The 21,391-nt window shown below is 38.0% G+C and overlaps 3 protein-coding genes across 3 annotated transcripts; all 3 read right to left on the bottom strand.

Moving 5' to 3' along the window:
- Positions 1-3,478: 3,478 nt before the first annotated feature.
- LOC126765396 (larval cuticle protein A2B-like) lies at positions 3,479-4,269 on the bottom strand. Its single transcript, XM_050483130.1, has 2 exons — positions 4,217-4,269; positions 3,479-4,013 (listed from the first exon to the last, which is right to left on the bottom strand). The coding sequence occupies exons 1-2, from the start codon at positions 4,226-4,228 to the stop codon at positions 3,525-3,527; spliced, it is 501 nt and encodes a 166-aa protein (XP_050339087.1). The 5' UTR covers positions 4,229-4,269; the 3' UTR covers positions 3,479-3,524.
- Positions 4,270-15,002: 10,733 nt separating this feature from the next.
- On the bottom strand, positions 15,003-15,586 carry LOC126765387 (larval cuticle protein A2B-like). Its single transcript, XM_050483121.1, has 2 exons — positions 15,575-15,586; positions 15,003-15,515 (listed from the first exon to the last, which is right to left on the bottom strand). The coding sequence occupies exons 1-2, from the start codon at positions 15,584-15,586 to the stop codon at positions 15,003-15,005; spliced, it is 525 nt and encodes a 174-aa protein (XP_050339078.1).
- Positions 15,587-18,244: 2,658 nt separating this feature from the next.
- On the bottom strand, positions 18,245-18,968 carry LOC126765405 (larval cuticle protein A2B). The gene is made up of 2 exons (XM_050483135.1): positions 18,922-18,968; positions 18,245-18,782 (listed from the first exon to the last, which is right to left on the bottom strand). Exons 1-2 carry the CDS (start codon positions 18,931-18,933, stop codon positions 18,333-18,335), a joined length of 462 nt encoding a protein of 153 aa, XP_050339092.1. The 5' UTR covers positions 18,934-18,968; the 3' UTR covers positions 18,245-18,332.
- Between the last annotated feature and the right edge of the window lie 2,423 nt (positions 18,969-21,391).

Genomic DNA, 21,391 nt, shown 5'->3' with positions numbered 1-21,391 from the left:
AAAAAACTTTAGGCAATAATAAAGTTCTAAAAAAGTTATTGGAGACGGATAATTAAATTCTTATAAAAAAGTTTAAACAACAAATACACAATCCCTGATTAATTGAATTACGAGTTCGGAAAGAACCGCAAATAACTCAACTTTAGCCGAACAAAAACGCAATGAATACCATAGATCAACCACCGTATTCATCACATTTGGACGTGGGATATTTTCTTTTTCCCGAAACTGAAATTGCCGCTCCGTGGCACCCGTTTTCAGTCGATCGAAGAGATAAAACGAAATTCGCTGAAGGAGCTCAAGACATCCCAAAAAGTGCTTATGAAAAGTATTTCGAGAACTAGAAAATTCGTTGGAATAAGTGTGTGGGATCTGGTGGGATTACCTAGAAGGCGACAATATAAATATAATATTGAAATATATATATATTATATACTAGTAGGAATTAATTGTATTTTTTGTACCCACGAAAGTGGTTTAAAAATAAGCCCTAAATCTATAAATTATTTTTAAAATTTAGTATAAAATGAAATTGAAAATACTGGAGGTTTGCAAAATAGGTCTCCGTAGTGACAATTTTTTATCCGAATCGAAATCGAAAAGGAAGTCATGCGACGATAAACTTGGAAAGTGGGAAGCAACTTTGACTATGCTGTCGGCGCAAATGTTAGTCTAAATCGGAGAGTTCGGTGTCGAATCGGCTAATAGTACAGCCTAACCATTTTGACCTCTCCAAGTAGTAGACTTGAATTCCATTTTATGAATCTCTGGTTCGCTGGCACCGATCGCGCTAATAGCTTTCTCATATTCAATATTTCCTGCTGAATATAACACTGTTCTTTGTGGTTCTTTATGTATCACCTATCTTACAAAATAAAAAGTATCCGTCTTTTAACCCGTTCCATACTTTCCCTCTTCAAAACCGGCTTCACACAAAACAAAAATAATGCTAACGTTACTTAAATAAGTGGATCTCAGTCAGAATTCTCTGGTAATTAATTATATATGTATGTTTATATACGCGAACTAGTCCTTCAGTTTTTAAGATGGAAGAAATGGTTCAGATCGGATAACTATAGTGTATAGCTGGCATACAAACTGAACAATCAGAAACAAGTTCTTGTAAGGAATTTTTTGCATTTGTATCTGTGAAGGGTATTATATGTAGTTCCGGTACAACCGAAGTAAGGATGTTTTTCATGTGTATGGCATGCAAAGAGGTGGTTAGTGTCATTTTTTGCACGCTGGGCATTAGGGTGTCCGTTATTTACCAAATTGATTATTTTTGACGAGACGCCCCATAAACTTTTAGTTTTCCATCTAAAAAAAATATCAGACCATAAAAAGCCCTTAATTTTCATAATAAACCTTGCCCCAAACACAATACATTTCCCATTGAAATTACATGGGATGTTGTCACTTTTTACGAATATTTTTTTTTTCTTTGGAACTTTTTCGTTTGTAGGAATAAAAAAGGCATATTCTTGTATAGAATTGAATGCTCTACAAAATAAGTCCAGACAATATTTCGATATACTCACTCCTTTAAAAGTTATTCAAGGTTAAAGTTAACTTCTGATTAATTTCTGGAATTTTCGAACTTTTACGGAAGATTGAATTTTTTTTGTAAAATTCAATTGTTTATTCTAAAAAATATATTATGCCTAAAGTTTTAAGATAAAAAATAAGAAAAATTTGCAAATCAAATCAAATTTAAGCCATTTGAGTACATCAGATTTCCTTTATTAAGCATTCCTTAGTTACATTTGAATATTACCCAGAAGTTAACTTTAACCTTGAATAACTTTTAAAGTAGTGAGTATATCGAAAAATTGTCGAAACTTTTTTTGTAGAGCATTCAATTCTGTACAAGAATATGACTTTTTTATTCCTACAAACGAAAAAGTTCCAAAGAAAAAAAATATTCGTAAAAAGTGGAAAAATTCCATGTTATTTAAATGCGAAATGTATCGTGTTTGGGGCAAGGTTTATTATGAAAATTGAGGGCTTTTTATGCTCTGATACTTTTTTTTAGATGGAAAACTAAAAGTTTAAGGGGCGTCTCGTCAAAAATAATCAATTTGGTCTAACGGACACCCTACTGGACATACATATATCTGATATGAAGGAGGCGATTCTCGATAAGTAGGAGTTTAACCTGTTACAGTATTCAGAACGAAGCTGCGCATGAAGCATTCACGATTCTCGCGACAACTCGAGTTCTTCGTCTGCAATGGGTAGTGGTTTGTCTTCAAGTACGTCATTCACTGAGGTAGAGTCGGTGAAAGTATTACTGGCTCCACTGTGAATGGTGGCATGTCTGAAGTTTGTTGTGTCCGAAGTATGGACGGCGTATTGTTTTATGTCGTCATTGTAGTTGAGGAGGATGCAGCTCCTAGGGGACGGTTCCGCTTCAAGCAGGTGACTGCGGAAATGATTTCCACGAAAGCACCCCAGCAGAAACTGCTTGGAGAGGAATTCTTTATGCCCCTTAACTGAGAGCATGCGGACCCCTTCGTGCAGATATTAAATGGGAATCATCAGGAGGCATCTTGTTGTTGTTCGAAGTGCAGAGTTCTGACATGTCTGTAGCTTCCTCGTCTTCGATTCATTGCATCCAGGTGACCAGCCGATTCCTTTTATGTTGCCAAAAACGTTTCTTTGGCTTTTCCCCATATGCTGCCGGCTAGCGTCTTAAAGATTTTCTTGCGGTTCTGTACTTTGGCAATAATCGAGGCCGTGTGACATTTAATATCTTATCATTTCATTTGGTTTTTCTTATAAGATGTTATACTGGAGAACTGTTTATTACACCAATTTAATTGAAAAATTCCTCGCATTAAAATTTCAACATCGTATTAAATATGATATTTCATATTTCAATAACGAATTACAATATGTGTCACAACTATTAATAAAATCTTAATAAGGAAATTTGGTTAACTCAATCGTTAAATGAATCACATCTATTTATGTAGCTTCCACACCTGTTTATCGTGTATATATGTATATATGTATATAAATATGTAACTAAGAATTTGAATTGGCGTGTGGCTTAGTCATTACCTCAGCCGTATATTACTAACACAATGGGGACTCAAAGGCATCTGCTTCACAAATGCCATTTCTGTCCATTACTTAGTCACAATGCAACTTCTCCCAACCCACGATGGCGTTTAGTTGCAAGTCATGTGGCAAACATTCTGTTATTGGACATAATCTGCAAGGGTGTGGCACCAGCATTTGACATGCAACATTGTCCCTTTGCAAAAATACCTTACTGATGATGCAATGTAATGCAAACCTTCATATTTACATGGACAATTGGACACACATACACATCTATATATCCATGTGTCAATGTAGTATAAAAATAATGAAATTGATGGGTGAAATTATTCTGCACAACCTTAAGACTCCTTTTTACAGTTGAAAAATAAAAGTACAATTATTTTTTGTCTATATATTCACAGTGCGGCTTTATTCATGATTAACAACTAATGGCAATGTTCAGTCCAACTTCTCTAATAGGCATAAGAGATGAGTGGAGATGCGAATTGGGTCTTCACTACAGCTGGTCCGGCGACGAGGGGAGCAGGGGCGGCGACAACTGGTGCGGCGAAAGGAGCGGCTCTGACGATGGGAGCTGGGGCAGCAACTACTGGAGCAGCGGCAGCAACGACGGGAGCAACCAAAGGTTCACGACGGACAACAGCGTTGAAACCGTTGATTGGGTCGGAGGTGTAGTCCACGATACGGCGGTAACCATCAGCATCGTTCAGAGAGTATTGACCTTGAACGATATCACCATCACGGGTTTCCACAGCGGTTTTCGAGTCACCGGAGAGAGCATCCTTGACATCATAGCCGTAGGTGTATTGTGGGTGTGGGTCGTATTCCTCAACGCGGGCAGCAACAGCCAATGGTGCTGCGGCTACGGCGGCCAATGGAGCAGCTGGTGCGATGACACCGGCGCTGGCGGCAGCGATGCAGAGTGCGAAGAAGGCGATGAACTGTAATGGAGTATAAAGAACTGAGGTTACTTTTATGTGGCAAACACTGATTATGACATGATTATGATTATGACAAGTTTCTTGCTTAAGTCTTTTGTAGCACTTTTTGTATGGAATTTAATCCGTTTTTGTTATTATTTGTGGCTAAGCCTTTTTTGTTTTTGTTGTAGGTGGATGTTATCCTTATTCCTGTTGCTGCTTACTTTGAATGCCATTTTTGTTGGGTGTGTTTGAATTGTTGATTCAGTTGCTCTAAATACCGAAAATGGATTTGAACTGATTGGAACCGGCGCCAACTGGGCCTTTTATACAAATCAAAGCGGCCATTCAACCAATAAACTCGAAATATAAAAAATAAAAATCGAACGCATAATGAAAACGAAAACCTACTTACGTGCGCCATTTGAACGACAATTTGCGCACATATACATACAAACAAACATACGTACATACATATATATTCATGTATGTGCGCAGACGCAGTGAGCTTCTTTAATTCAAAATTTGATTGCATTGCTGGTGAGCTGAGAATGCATGATAAGCACGCCAAGGCTGCACACCCGCACTCACAGCCGCGCCTCGGCCGACGCCAACGTCAACGCCAACTAATTTGCGCCGCGCTTATGTATCAGTCCACGATTGCAATTACAATGCGTACTAATTTTGGTTATGCATGCACTTGTTTATATTTATACACACATGCGCACTAGTCATCATGTTAATATATGTATGTGTGTACGGAATGACGATTGACCACAGCTTAGCATAACACTCGTGGTCGCTGCGGCTGCGCAGCACAACCCACACCAGCAAGTGCAGCGCGACAAAGTCGACAAAAAGAAGTCCAACGTGCCAATTTACTGCGCATGTGCGCAATATCGGCTGACTAGCAGCCAATAGTCATGCGAATCGGTAGCTGGCAAGTGACCAAACGCTTGGTAATTACAATGCAACGCATGCGCAAATGCATAATGACACTGGGCAATGGAGGCATTGATTAACCCGAATGTTGTAGTATATCATTTTTCGGCTGTGTGTATGTGTATGTTTTCAAATTATCATGGCAAGTGTGCTACACGGCGCATTCGGCTGTTCTGCGTTTTTGTTTCTATTTGTAATGCGCTGCATATATTTTCATTATTTTCATAAAAACCTGCGACATTTAAGTAAGCCATTATTTAAGGGCATGAGTCAATAGTGGTATGTATGTATATATTGTAAGTGTGTGGCGGCTGGCTACTGTCTTAAATATTTCCGACAGACACTTGACCACGAAACATATCTACATGCAGATATATAAAAGTCAATGCGATAAGAATGCCTTGCGATAATCATTGAAATATTTCATCAGACCAAAAACGACTGACACAGGCACAGACTGCACTGAAAAGAGTATTGGAATTTACGTTAAATTCTGGTAGCCGCAGCAAGCGGAAAAGCATGATTGGCAGATTTTCGTTTATATCAAAGTTATAGCTTATATCAAACGCTATTAAGTCAACAACCCGGCATTCTCTGATTGTTAGCAGAAATCAACAAAGATGACCTTGAAAAATATATGATCACATTAAGCATAAAATAAACAAACTGTGTGGAAGATAATGCAGAAATATGTTAACGCATACACACATACAAATGCACATATTGGCCCCTAAAATGTTAAATATCGTAAAATCACTTTTTACAAGTTCACAGGAGAAGGAAAAAACGAACAAAAATCATGCAATGTATGATATTAAAATTTGAATCTAGTTACAGCTTGGATATACCAGGTTGTTCAATAAGAATTTTATGAAATGCTTATAGCTTGTTACAATAACATTACAATAGCAAAGTGCCCGTACAGTGGCAAGCAGTTGTCATGTGGCAACAAAAAAAAGAAAAAATGTTAACTTTATATAGCCCAACAGGGTATAAAGCCATCTTAATCTTGATTTTGATCGGTCAGTTTGTATGGCAGCTATATGCTATAGTGGTCCGATCTGAACAATTATAGATTATAGTATACCGCTGTTCTGAAAAATCATCTATGCCAAATTTAATGAAAACATCATGATAAGTAAAAGAGTATTCCATACAAGGCATTGATTTGGATCGGACAGGTTGTATGACACCCATACTATTGGGTAGTCGAAAAAGTCTTTTCGTATTTATAAATAAATAAACAAGTATGTATAATATCTGATAGCAGAAGTTTAAAACTTAAAGATTTATGAAAGATGGTGTAATGAATCGTAATCTGCGTTGGAATCGAAGTGCTGCTCAGTCAATGCGTCTTCCATCGATGGAACTAAACGGTAATTGGAAGCGTGAATACGGTGGGTGAGGTAGCAGCTCCCAGCCAAGAACTTTGATTTTATTCTGAACCGATTTTGCTTTGTGTGCAAATTGTCGTGTTACAAAACTACTTTACCGTGTTTTCTGGCCCATTCTGGTCATTTTTCGACCAAGGCATGGTTCAAACTGATCATTTGTTGTCTGTAGCGTTTGGTATTAAAATCTGGTTTTAGAAGTTCATGATATACCACACGCCACCTTATCTCAAACACAGAACATTGCCTTCTTACCGAAACGATCTGCTTTTGCAGTCGATGCTGATGGTTATCCCGGATTAAAGCATGATTCTTTCCGTTTAGAATTCATAAAATAAATCCATTTTTCATCGCCAGTGACAATTCGATGCAAAACTAATTTTCTTTTGTGTCTCTGAAGCAAAAGAGTTATTTCGGTTTTCCATTTATCTTTCATTCAATTCATGTGACACTAATTTTTCACTCTTTTTCATAGCTTTTATACCGTCTGAAGTTGTTTGTTTTAATATGGCTGCCATTTGCTTTTGACAAAAAGTATCATCTTCATCCAATATTGCTTACTGTTCGGTTTCTTCAAAATATATTGGTGGTCTACGTTCTTCATTCTCTTATAAAAATCTATATCTCTGAACCGTTGAAACCATCTTTTGCATGTTACTGCTGATAGAGCAAGAACACCTTGTGTCTCTTCAAGCATTCGATGCGACTCTGCACCACTTTTTCCTAAATGGAAGCAAAAAATTAATGCTATCCCCAAATGATCACTTTTCGGTATGAAATTTGACATTTTCCACGCAATGAAAAATATGATTAATTATTTGTGCTCTTAAATGTAATCATAAGCGCGTACTTAGGAGGCTGACTTATCGCGAGATTGTGTGATTTTGTTAATTTTTATTTTTTTCCACCATGGGTTATTGTAAGAATAATATTTGCTAGAGAGAATGTATGTTTTTAAGTTTCGTCAATGGATAATGCCGAATTTACGATAGCAGTGGAGGATCTTCTTCTTCTGCAAAAAATCATATTACTGTGTACCCTTAAGAAGATCTATGTACTTTTTCCAATCCAATAAAAAAAAATTCCGGTTTCGAACACTTTAAACCTTTAGGGTGCTCGAGTCGCACACCTGAAGAGTTTAACTTTGAATGCGGTATACTTGAATCTGCATTTTTGATTTGTTCCAATATTTTTTTATTGTTCGGTAAACGATTGTATATCGCATGAAGTACAATCAAAAAGGAAAAAACATAAATTAGAATTTATTTATCAATATTTTTTCCGAACATTAAAAAAAACTTTGAAGCTTTAATTCCAAATGGAACATGTTTCGTTTGTTTCAGATCCTCCAAAATCGAGTAATCGTCTCAACCACTTTTCAAAATGGCTGCTTCTTGTGGGTCATCTTTACAACGGATGTCGACCATATGGTCCATAAATTTTTTTATACTTCATATGATGAACCACAATACTTTTGCACTGCCAAGCGGTTCTTTAGTAGGACTATCAAAGCAATTTATGGTACGACTACCTAGGCTACATGTACATATGATAATGTCCGATTAAAATTGTGCGAGTTAGAATTTTTTTCATAAAAAGATCATTTTTGCCTGACTCTCCCTTAAAACATGAGTAATTATATCCTTAAAAGCATGAAACTATGTTTGTTTTTAATTCCCAAAAATCGTTTTTCTTATCCTACCTCACTCTAGTTATGTCCCTTAAGTTAAGTCAAGTTCGATTCCATCGAAATCACTCAAAATTCAACCACATTCGTCAAAGCTCCCAAAATTGATCTTAATGACATTTTTTTAATACGACATATGTCAACATAGTCTTTGCCATTTCGCAGTTCTTTTTTTGCCTCCACTTCACTTCGCAAATTCGCAAAAAATAAGTAAGCAATAAAAACCAAAATGCGTACACTTTGCTCGTAAAAATAAAAATGTGACGCGACTTTCATGTCCGCACTCGCAGCTCGGCATTTTGATAACCATGAAGACGAGCGCGCACTAATTTTAAACAACAACACAAAATACATATTTGCAAAAAAGCAAAAAAACAAAAAAAAAAAAAAAAACACAAAAACAAATACAAACTACTTCATATAATACCCGCTGTGGTGTTAATTATGATGGTGGAGCTTTAAGTGCACCACTCCATGCCAACGCGTGATGAGCAGCACAATTAACCGCAAAATGCTGATGTCTAAATACACACACAGGCACACTCATATACATACATATGTATGTTTGTGTGTATAAATAAAATAATGCACTCAATGTGTCCGCATTTTCATAATAAGCCATAAAAACGGTTTAGTGCGCACGATCGCGTTAAACGGTAGCGGTTGTCAGTTATTTTTACGGTTAATTTACTCACTCGCTACAAGGTGGCATCACTTGAGAGCCCCACTACGAGTAATCCGTTAATGAAGTGTACTTAAGCAAATTCACTTATGATGGAGATAATTACACTCACGCATGCGTGGGTGGTCGCTGATATCAAACAATGAGTAATTCACACCAATATACGTATAAGATGTTTCTTGAAGAGAGCATCTATTTGAGAAATTTTAGTACTAATATGTACCTAGTTTATTTTTTCAATAATTCTTTTCTGATACATATAAAAAAATAAATATTTTTTTTGTTGTTTTTTATTGTTACAAACATTCACTAGTAACAAAGAGATTTTGAAACTTTTGGAAAAGATATTTTAAACTCGGCCATTGCGACTCTGCAGGAGAATTTCTTACAGGATCATTTCAAGTGAAAAAATACGTCTTTTAGTTAAAACCTTCACTTGGTACTTGGACGAAACTAACTGAAAAAAATTAAAGTTGTTGTAATCGAAAAAAAAATCCTTCCTCCAATTCCTTATGAATTGTATCTCAAAACCATGTGTAAAATTTCATGAAGATCGGTTGAGTGGTTCTCGAGAAATCTTGCCAGACGACTTTAAAAACACAGTTTCGAGAAAAAACGCGTTTAAAGACGGCGCACTTAGCCCAGCTGGCCTCGAGCGCACAAGTTCTCAAGGCTGTATATCCGAAACTATTACTCAGATCAATTTCAAAACGTAGGATAATATTCTAGAGAAATTGCAGAATTTAATAAGGCAATAAAAAATTTCATATTTTGAAACCTGTAAACCCATGTAGCCCCTTAAGAGAGGTAATACCTAAAACAGGAGTGAGAACTAATGTTTTTGGTCAGTCGTCAGTTTGTTCTTGTAGACAATTTGAACTAAAATTGAGTTGCCTTGTTAAAGCATGGAACACTTAAAATATTTCTTGGCTGACTGTGGTGGTTGGCATTGACATAGTGAGGAATTTTCGAAAATTGAACGTAACCACTAGGGAATTTATGGCTTTTTAAACAATTTTCAAAGATTTGAATCGAAAAAATCATGTTGAACAATATTTTTTAAAAATTGTTTAAATGAGATACTTTGAATGCTCATAGACTCATCTTAAAAAAAAAAACGAAAAATCTTTTCCGGTACATTGTTATTTCTAATTTTACACATATTAGCCCATAAAATCGAAAAGTTAGTGGTTTTACTTACTCTCCACCACTCAAATCATAAAAACCACTAAAATATTAAATCCGATCATAGTGAAGACACTATTTTAGCATTTTATGATACGGTGGATAATTAGTAAAACACGATAATAACTAAGTCCACCATTATATAGTACTTATAATACTTATCTTCAAAACTTCTGAAAGATCGGTAACTATATAAAGAAAAAAATTTAGGTAAATTCTCATATTCCATTTAGCGATTTTCATTATTCCGGCCGACTTTATACTCGTACTATAATACTACAAATATCAGTCAGTCCGTCAGTTATTCTAATAAAAGTTGGTGAACCTACCTTTAGCCCTAATATCCTATATAAAAAGTAATTTCGACCTTCCGGTTGGCATTATGACGATCTATTTGTGAATATGAGATTTATCCTAATGAAATGAAATGATAGTGTAATTTTGTGGTTTCATCATTAAAATTTATAAAATATGTTCTTTCTCTAGCCATTATTTATCTATGTCCTATTTGGTTGAACCCGAACTTAACTCTGTCTCACATTCATTTATTTGGATAAACAAATTAAGTTTTGGTAAATCTGGAGAGAAACCATTATTGGTGTCTGTTATTAAATTGAAAAATATAGCAAGTTATACTAAATTGTTTAGAAATCCGAGACTACTCCATGACTCATCTTAGAAGTGAAAACTTAAATAGGCCCTACTGAAGTTTAATGGCTTACGTTAGCCTCCTCATCCACCTATTCGATTGTAATTATAATTTTCGTTGATTTTAACCTTATAATAATGGCTTTTGATAGTAAACTGCCCGAGAAGATACAAATATGAGACTCGAACCATTACCAAACAGAAACCATACCCATCTTGCGATTTGCAGACATCCAATTCTGACCCACAAGAGAATGTCTTGAAGTAAAGTCTTTTGTAGAAATGAAGAAGCAGCTAAAATGAAAATCATGCTTGTCCAAATTGAAATTCACTTTCGATTTCCGTTCATATCAAGGTTAATCGCGTGCGTGAATTCCGGTGGTAAGGTGTAGCGCGGCGAGGCAAATTGAAGCGCTGTGAGAATCATATAAGCGCACGTAATTCATAATGGCAGTGACTTTGCGAACGATGGCCCGATTTTGAGGGAATTTGGACATTCTGTCGTTAAAAGTAAGGCGAAAATAAAAGTGGAAATAAGCTTTAAAAGCAACGGTGTGTGCGGCAAAAGGCGAAATTTACCCAAATAGTGGCCGTGACAAACCGTAAGTAACATTCGTATGAATGTAGCTAAATTAACTGTTAACGTGCCATGGCGCATGTGTGTTGCATACAAATACACGCGTACAGTGTGTCGATTTTACTGATTTTACTAAACATGTGACATAATATACAAAAAACTTTCAAGAATGAAGACAGAGAGTTAGGCATTTTCGATTTGAGTTTGTTCGATTTTTTCTACGCTAGTGGTTTCTCACGAAGATTTTTAGAGGGTGGACCTATGTGTAGAAGTTCACGGAACTGAAGAAAGTTCTCTGATCGCCATTCACTTGGGAGTGGCTAGAAACGATTCTTTTACATTTGGCTCAAGCAGATCAAGACTTCTGGTCGTAGACCAAAAAACATACGTTTGAAGAAGAGCTACAGTGAAACATTCATCCCTCCCCAGCATTGAGCAATGGATTGGGGACCCGAAACACAGAAAAAACATCCCCAATGAAAGGGGAAAAACAGCCTCGGATGAGATCTCCGCAAAACTAATACGACTGTGTAAACTGACGTTGGGCAAAACGGAAAGCTACGTCAGGATCGGGAAGAACCTTTCCGAGCCGTTCGATATCAAACGAGGTTTCAGGCAAAGCGAGTGCCTAACGTGTGTCTTCTTCAATCTACTCTTGAAGAAAATAATTCGAGGTGCAGATCTAAATAGAGAAGATGCAATCTCCTACAAAAGTGTACAAGTGGGGGCGTCCACCGGTGCGTGATGCTGGTAATGAACAAGGGTAGGATGAAATATCTTTTGTCATAAAACAAACAGTTGTCGCTTTCCCACGTCTGTATTGACATGACTTCGAACCAGCAATAACAGCAACAATAACGTCAGCCTTGAAATCCAACGCAAAATAATTCTTGCCAACAGGTGCTACCTTCGATTGAGCAGGCAATTGAGAACTAAAGTTCTCTCTCGGCAAACAAAGACCAAATTCCACAAATACCCGTCATTCTATGTGATGCAGAGGCATGGACGATGACAACATCTGATGAGCCAGCCGGAGCTCCGAGTTTATGGGCCTTGGCGCATTGGCAACGGCGAATACCGCAGTCGATGGAATGATGAGCGAGTTATACGAAAGCGGCTAATTAAGTAATGTTAGCCAGATGGATGAGAACACTCCAGCTTTGAAGGTTTTCGATTCAGTACGCGGCGGTGGAAGCAGAGGAAGAGGAGAACCTCCACTCCGTTGGAAAGAGCAGGTGGAGAAGGGCTTGGCTACACTTGGAATCTCCAATTGGCGCCAAACAGCGAAATTGAAGAACGACTGGTGCGTTGTTGTAAACTCGGCTATAAGCGCGCAATAAGGGCGTGTCTGCGCCAATAAGGAAGAAGAATGTCTCTTAAAAAAATCTTTGAAATCTTCTAAGTGCTTCCTTCACATTATTTATCTTGTTCCCGACTAAAGAAGCCCACTGTGCGACACTTGTTTGCGTGTTCGTCGGTTGCAATTGCGCTTGTGTCGGTAGTTCGGCATTCGGTTACAGTTACAGTGTTAATATTGTTGTTGTTGTTCTCGTCAATAAAGCTTTGGCTACCAGACAGTTATTGTGGTTCTGCTTTGTTGTTGTTATACGTAGGTTAAGTAAAGTGTTTATGAGGAGTTATTTGGCCGATCGGCTGGTCGCTTGTAATACCAGACACTTACAAGAGATTTACGCCGGTCATGGTGGCAAGAGCACAGGCGTATACAACAATAACAATTGCCCGACAGACAGTGAAGGTACTGCAATGGCTTATGTGGCATGATCAAAACACAATACCATAGGTATGTGCGTCGATTAACAATAAAACCTGACTTTGACCTTAACACTCCGCTGAGTGCTGCGTTGCCAAAATCGAGAAAAATGAGAAAAATTCGAACAATTGCCGCCAGATCACTGAGTATTTGTACAAATATGCATACATACAGACATTCACATAAAAATTTATATTCTACATTTATTTGGCTTACGGCAATCGGTTTGCCGTCGAAATAACTTTTGCCGTTATGCGGTTGAGTATTCAGATTTCTTTGATTGCAGCAATGAGTTATTGCAGTTTTTTTGTTGCCAACATGCTTTGTAAACATCAAAGAAATTAAGAGGACAACTGCCGTAAATTATGTTGTCGAAATTACACATGGTGAAGGGACTGTGCTGCAGTTGCACTTGGCTTCAACCTGTGGCAACAGGTCAACCTCGACAATTCAGTCATCACTTATGATTCGCCTCACCAGTCAATTATGGACTGCACTTGTACGAAATTAACTAAATTATACACATTAAATTCAATTTGCATGTAATTATTGAATTGTATCAGCTCCTTTGTCAGCCCCTTTTCTTGATTTATGAAATCGGAATTGCTGATATGGCGTGGTGGCAACATGGTTGCTGTAAAAAAACACATAAAAGAAGGCGAATCTGTGGTTGACACTAATGTACTACAACAAATATAATTACGCACTGAAATACAATGTCAAGTTTCAATACTTTTAAGGAAACTAGGAGGTAATGAGTAATGACATCTTCTTCCTCTTTATTGGCGTAGACACCATCTACGTGGTTGTAGCCGAGTTAACAACAGCGCGCCAGTCGTTCATACTTTTCGCTGTTTGGCGCCAATTGGAGATTCCCAGTGTAGCCAGGTTCTCCTCCACTTGGTTTTTCCAATTTCATTTTTCCAGGTCTTCCTCTTCCTCTGCTTCCCCCGACGGTTACTGCGTCGAATACTCGAAAGGCTGGCGTGTTTTCATCCGGACGACATGACCAATCCAACGTAGTCGCTGTCTCTTAATTCTTTGAACTATGTCAATGTCGTCATATATCTCGTAAAGGTCATCGTTTCATCGACTGCAAAATTCGCCGTTTCCAATGCGTAAAGAATCATAACTCGTCCGCAGAACCTTTCTCTCGAAAACTCAAAACGCCGACTTATCTGATGTTGTCATCGTCCATGACTCTGCACCACATAGAAGGACAGAAATGATGAGTGGTATTTGTTAGTCGAGAGAGGATTTTACTTCTCAGTTGCCTACTCAGTCCGAAGTAGCACTTGTTGACAAAAGTTAGCCTTCGCTGGATTTCGATGCTGACGTTGTTGTTGGTGTTAACGCTGATTTCAAGATAGACGACATTATGACTGTTAACAGTGACGTCGAGCTAAGTCGCGAGTACGTTTGATTACACAAAATAATTCGTCTTGCCCTCGTTCACTATCAGACCCATTTGACTAGCTTTATTGTCCAACCCGGAGAAAGCAGAGCAATTGATAATGATATCATGTCGTCAGCGTACGCCAGCTTTTGTACATTCTTGTAGAAGATTGTACCTTATCTATACAGATCTGCAGCTCGAATTCTTTTCTCCACGAGTACTTGTAAATTGAAGAAGTCGCATGATAGTCGACTTGTTTAGAACTCTATCATCCGAGGCTGTTTCGATCTTTTTATTGGGGGTGTGTTTTTACGAGACGGGTCCCAAACCCAGCGCACAACCCTTGGGAGGGATGTTTTGCCTACTCACTTTATAACGCTTTCAAACGGATGTTTTTTGGCTACCCAAAGGACACTTGGTCTAAGAAGTCAGTTCACACTGAGGGACTAGTTTCGTATATACAAACAGACCGACGGATAGACGGACGAACATGGCTAAATCGACACAGCTCGTCATGCCGAACATTTATATATATTTTAAAGAGACTCCGACGCTTCCTTCTGTGTATTACAAACTTCGTGGCAATGCCTCGTAATTAATACCACTGTTATTATAAATGAAGCTTGAAAAGCTCAATAGCTTTTATTTAATATTTTTTTCTTTTTTTCCTAAAACTACTTAACAATTCTTTCCAATGATAACAACAACCAAATTACGTTTTCTAGATTGCTCTAGTGATGATACGCAATTGGGGCGGCGTACTCCTTAACGTAAGCGGGAGCTGGTGCGGCGTAGGCTACAGGCGCAGCTTTCACCACAGTTTTCACATGTTCCAAAGGCACGCGGTTGACAACAGCGTTGAAACCGTTAACGGGATCGGCGGTATATTGAACCACGCGCTTGAAACCATCAGCATCGACCAAGGAGTATTCGCCGCGGACGACATCACCATCGCGTTCCTCCGTTTGACTCTTGGAATCGCCAGAGAGTGCGTCCTGCACATCATAGCCGTATTTGTATTGTGGATGTGGGTCATATTCGTCATCGTGCTTGGCAAGAATCGGTTGAGCATGAGCGTGTACAGCAACTGGAGCGTGAGCGACATGAGCATAAGCGGGAGCTGGCGCAGCATAAGCCACTGGCGCCTTCACCACGGCGGTGGCAACGGGTGCGTGTTGGTAGACCTCATGCACGGGCACAACGCCAGCGCTGGCCACCGCGGCGAAAGCGAGGATTGCTACGAACTGCAAATAAGAAAAGATGAAATTTTATTCAAATAAATTGAGTGGCTTAAGTTACTTACCTTGAATGCCATTTTGCTAAGATTTGGTAGTGGGTACACAATTGCTGCGTCGTAAGGTGTTAAGATGCTGAATGACTTATTATTCAAATGTGTGCGGCTTATATAGCAATGGCGGTAAGCATTTGGTTTCAAATAATTTCTATTTTTTCGCACTTTTCTCTACTTTTTTGTGTTGCTTGCCATTTTTTCGAAATTATCATATTTTCAAATACACCATTACTGGCAGTAATTGTTTTGTCTACATATGGATGTATATGTAAGTTCAAATCAATTTCGCTTGTCATATGCATATTGGCACAGGAGCTATTTATCAACCCATTTCAAAGTGAGCAGGTAACGCTTTCAAAACGAGATTAGTGTCATTGGAACGCGAAATGCGAAAAAAGCGAATACAACGAAAAATTGCTAGGTTTTTACCAACAGCAAAATGGCTTTATCAAAGTATATAGTCAATTGTAGGAATTATATGTAAAGACACAAAGAGTCAAACGTCTCGCGGCAATATTACAATGTCCTACACATTAATTACTTTCACAAATTTTGTCGCTTCGAAAAAAACTCTGCTTAATTTTGTACATAAAACTTGCTGTGTGGCGTTCATAAAAAACTGTATAGATATTATTTAGGGCCATATAGTACTTATAATGTTATGCTTCGTGTTTCTCTTAAACTCAAAAAAATCAATGGCGTTGTGTGAAAAATATACCATAAACCATAAACAGTAGTCTCCACTTTGATGAACCAAACTAAACTATTTTTTTTGTGATATTTTGCAAATTTGAAACACCCAATCGGTACCAAATAGGTTAACTTCGTCTGTAGTTATTTCTTATGACAAATTTACTGGGTGTGTTCAAAAAATCATGCGATTTCTGCTTTTGGAAAAACAAAAATGTATTCATTCATCTAGACGTTATCACCTTCGAAATAGTCCACATTCGATACAATGCCTTACGCCAGCGATTGTTCCAATCGTTGAAACAATTTTCATGTTTGATTTTGGTGATATTTGGACCCTCCAAACCGGCGAAATTTTATAATTTCCATTGTTTTCTGAACACACCTCGTAAGTATATCCACATCTGCAAGCTTATCCGGTCAAGAACTGGCATTCAACGGGGAAAAAGATAATTTATTCCGAGATTGTAGTGTGGCTTTGCACAATAATTTATGTAAACTTTCATGACTTTATCTCGTAAAAATCACTCTTTATCCAAAGTCTTGATTTTTCTCAGTCAGTTTCACGGCGGCTATATCTCATAGTGGACCGGTATCGGCGTTTTCGACAAATGCGCAGCTTCTTGGGAAGAATAAAACGTGGGTTTCAGATCAATATCTCGAACACTTAGGGGCTAGTTCTGGTACATACAGACGGACATAGCGATATCGACTATGCTCTTATATTGTGATAAAGAAGTAGCCGCAAATTGTAATTAAATTCCCCGTAAATGATATTTCAAAAAATGTAGTTCGCTAAGTTGGTAGGACTGTTCTTAATACTTTTCCAAATATGAGGGCGTTTTGTCAACCAGTTTGGTTACAGCAGCTTCTAAGTCGTTACACCTCAGTAAAGCATGGTGATTTTTACAACGAATAAAAATATCGAACAAAGAATTTGTCTAAAATTTTTATTTTTAATCAAATTTCGTGTAGGAAATCATTGGAAAAGTCTTACGGTGACGCAGTTTTATCAAAAGCACAAGCCTACGAGTGGTAATAAAGTCTTCCAAGACGGCCGAGAAGTCGTTGAAGATATGCTTCGTTCTGAACGACTTTCGATCTCTTCAACTGACGAAAATATTAAAACAGTGAAGGATATAGTGCTCGAAAATCGTCAGGCAAGTGTTAGAGCGGTTGCAAGAGAGGTCGACATATCTCTCGTGTGTCCGTCCGTATGATTTTGGTGGATATTTTGGGTAAGAAACGCGTTCTTGCTCAACTCGTCCAGATTAAGCTGCATTTTTTTTCAAAAAGAGTACCGTAAACAGGTCTCTTTGGACATGCACGATCATGCGACCAAAGCTGCTCAAAAATCAAGGTTATGCTCATTGTTTTTTTGATATTCGTGATTTGGTGCATCATGAATTTGTTTCGGAGGAACAGAAAGTAAATAAGTAGATCTATTTGGACGTATTGAGGCGGTGGGGTGAAAACATTCGTCGAAAACGGTCGGAATTGTAGAAGAACAAGAAGAATTGCATCAATCAACTACAGTATTCACCAGATTCGGCTCCGTGTGATTTTTCCTTGTTCCTCAAACTGAATTGTCGTGGAACCCGAAAACGGTAGCGATAAAAGAGATAAAATAGAATTCGCTGAAAGAGTTGAAGGCTTTCCCAAAAAGTGCTTAAGAAAAATGTTAACCTCACCATTTACTAAAGTTACCTATTTTTATCATGTGATGGAAAAATTTTTAACTCAAATTCCTGATCAGGATACCTCAAATTCCAATTTCAACTAGAAAATTGTGCATTTTTTGATGAATTAAGCAGGGTAATACAATATAATTTCTAGTCTAAATTTTTTTGCGTAAGAATGAATTCAAACTGTTCGGATACAGATGAAAGCTCCTTGCTCAACTGTACACCATATTTAAGAATAAGATATCACAATTCATTTAAAAACCCCTGTCCACTCATTACAATTTAAAGTACGTCATATTTTTTCCACAATTTATATTTAGATCACATTTTTTTCGTACAGTAGCTAATTAATCCAAAAGTAATACAACAATATTCACAACATAAAGTCCGACATTTTACAAACGGCTGTAGGTAAAAGCTGGCACAACTGGGGCTGCGGCGGCCAATGGGGCGGCTCTAACCACTGGTGCAGCGGCAACTGGGGCAGCTACGACTGGAGCAGCTTTCACAACGGGAGCAGCAGCAACGACGGGGGCAACCAAGGGTTCACGACGTACAACGGCATTGAAACCGTTGATGGGATCGGCGGTGTAGGTGACAACGCGTCTGAAGCCATCGGAATCGATCAGAGAGTATTCGCCACGCACAACATCGCCATCACGTTCCTCCACATGGCCTTTGGAATCGCCAGACAGTGTGTCTTGCACATCGTAACCGTATTTGTATTGTGGATGTGGGTCATATTCCTCGACAGCAACGGCGGCGGGCGCAACAGCAACGGGGGCGGCAGCGGGCACCACAACACCGGCGTTGACAACAGCGAAAAGAGCGAGAGCGATCACCAACTAAAAATATTCAGAAGCACAGACACAATAATTAATTTTTTTCTTAACTTCAGAGAATCTATAACTTTTTCACACTATAATTTTGATGGAATTACACATTAACAAGTTTAATAAATCTATTAGCGCTTCATTAACAAACCTTGATGGCCATTTTGTTTTGGATTATTTTGTTCTGTCCGTATGAAACAAAAGTTAAACACTGAATGTGGTTCTTCGGCTCGACGGTCGGCATTTATACTCAGATCGTCTGTTTTGTCATTGATGACAAATAATTGATATTCATTTTCGGCTTTACGCCTCACCATTTAAGTCACAGCCAAGTGCATGAGGAGCGTTTTAATAAATCGGTCGCATCAAGCTTGCGTTCTTTGGTTAAGCGTTTTAGCGTTGGTGGTGGAGCGTAAATGCTGAAAACAAAAACGACTTGAGACAGAGGCCAAACAAAAAACCCACCAAAATGTGAAAAATATTATTCTAAATGTGTACAAAACTTGATTTGGATCAAAGATCCAACCAAATTTATGACCAAAATTTCGAAATTCAGTGTGAATGTGGTATAAATTAGAACAAATAGAAGACAATGCATTTGCAGTGAAACACAGTAGTCTCTACATCCACCCAAGCGATTTCTATAAATCTCAGAACAAACATATATACATATATGTATGTAAGTAGATCTCTTTTGAGGGTTGGACAATGACGTAGCAGCAAATGATAATTGTCGGCAGAAGTGATCTCCGGAATTCACGTTCAATTTGAAAACGTTACAATTTGAATGTGAACAAGAAAAAACGTTAACTTCGGCTGCACCGAAGTTAATATACCCTTCGCAGGTGCATTTCTTTTAGTAATTATGTGTTCAGTTTGTATGGAAGCTATATGCTATAGTAATCCGATCTGAACAATTTTTTCGGAGATTACATTGTTGCCGTAGAAAATAATCTATTCCAAATTTCGTGAATATATCTTGTCAAATGTGAAAGTTTTCCATACAAGAACTTGATTACGATCGTTCAGTTTGCATGTCAGCTATATGTTATAGTGGTCCGATGTCGTGCGTTCCGACAAATGAGCAGCTTCTTGTTGAGAAAAGACGTTTGCAAAATTTCGATATCGATATCTTAAAAACTGAGGGACTAGTTCGTATATATACAGACAGATAGACGGACATGGCTAAATCGACTCAGCTCAACATACTGATCATTTATATATATACTTTATAGGGTCTCCGACGCTTCCTTCTGGGTGTTACAAACTTCGTGACAAACTTAATATACCCTGTTCAGGGTATAAAAATTAATGGCCAACACTAAATGGTTCACAGTCCCAAAGATATTTAAACCAAATAAATGCGAAACTGGATGTAAGGCGATGTTTTTAATATGAATATGAATACCTGACTAGGGTCCATATCACTGTCAATTTTGTTCTGTATGTAACAGGTGATCCAAGTAGAGATACTTTTTTCAATAGCCTTTTTTTGATAGATCACGCATGACTCATGTCAAGCTGTCATATAATTTTTTAGTATTGTTTGGGATTTCATCATAGAAAGTCTTACCTCTGAACAACGTTTTCACATCGTTCAACTTTATTACAAAAATTCACTTTCTGTAAAGAATGATTTCCGCGCGATTCGCTCAACTTATGGTCAATATAATCGGCCCACAGAGCGTACTATGTATTCGCAACACCATCACTCATCTTGAGACCCAGCATTCATTATTAGATAATATTCGACCGAATGGACCTCGTCCAGCACGCAGTGATGAAAATATTGGAGGAGAAGCTGAAGCTGAGAGTGTACTCGAAGACCGTCGAGAGTCAACTCTAGCCGCAATAAGTATGTAAATAAGCAAAATTGCCGCATTTGGGACGAAGACCCTCTTAAAGAGATTCAAGATGCCATTTAATCCAGAAAAAATAACGGTCCAGAAAAAAATCATCGGTCTATATTTCTTAAAAATGATGCCGGTGAGAACGTAACCCTCAATGGCGACCGTTATCGTGTCATGATAGCCTTCTATTTGATGCCTGAAATTGAAGCTCGTGATCTTGATGACATTTGGTTTCAATAAGATGACTTTAGACTCTTTCCTGTGGGGATATGTAAAGTCTAGAGTCTATGCGGCCAACTCCACTTTGATTCAGACCTCAGACACGTGTATTTGGCTAGTTGCCTGTCGAAATGCCCGAAAGGGTCATCGAAAATTGAACTCAACGCATGGATCATCTGAGACGTAGCCACGGTCGACATTTGAAAGAGATATTCTTGAAAAAATAAATGTCAAAGAATGTTCTTTCGAATGATAATAAAAATTAAGTATTGAATTTGAATTTTCTGTATTTTTTCTTTAAAAAAAGTAGGGAACGTCAAAATAGATTTCCGTTTTTAAATGGTCCACACGAGGAGCTGAGTCGAGATGAGTTTAGCCTTGACCGTACATCTGTCTACCCGTCTGTCTGCCTATCTATACGCGAACTAGTCACTCAGTTTTCGATATCGGACCACTATGGTACTCGTATTACGTAAAGGGTCTGTCTATCACAGCATCCAGTTTTTTAACACTTTGTTGCAGAGGTTCTTCAATATATTTCTCTACGATACC

Source organism: Bactrocera neohumeralis, chromosome 2 (assembly GCF_024586455.1).
Source record: "Bactrocera neohumeralis isolate Rockhampton chromosome 2, APGP_CSIRO_Bneo_wtdbg2-racon-allhic-juicebox.fasta_v2, whole genome shotgun sequence".
NCBI lineage: Eukaryota > Metazoa > Arthropoda > Insecta > Diptera > Tephritidae > Bactrocera > Bactrocera neohumeralis.
The sequence above is the reverse complement of the archived record's forward strand: the minus strand, read 5'-3'. Positions and strand labels throughout refer to the sequence as shown.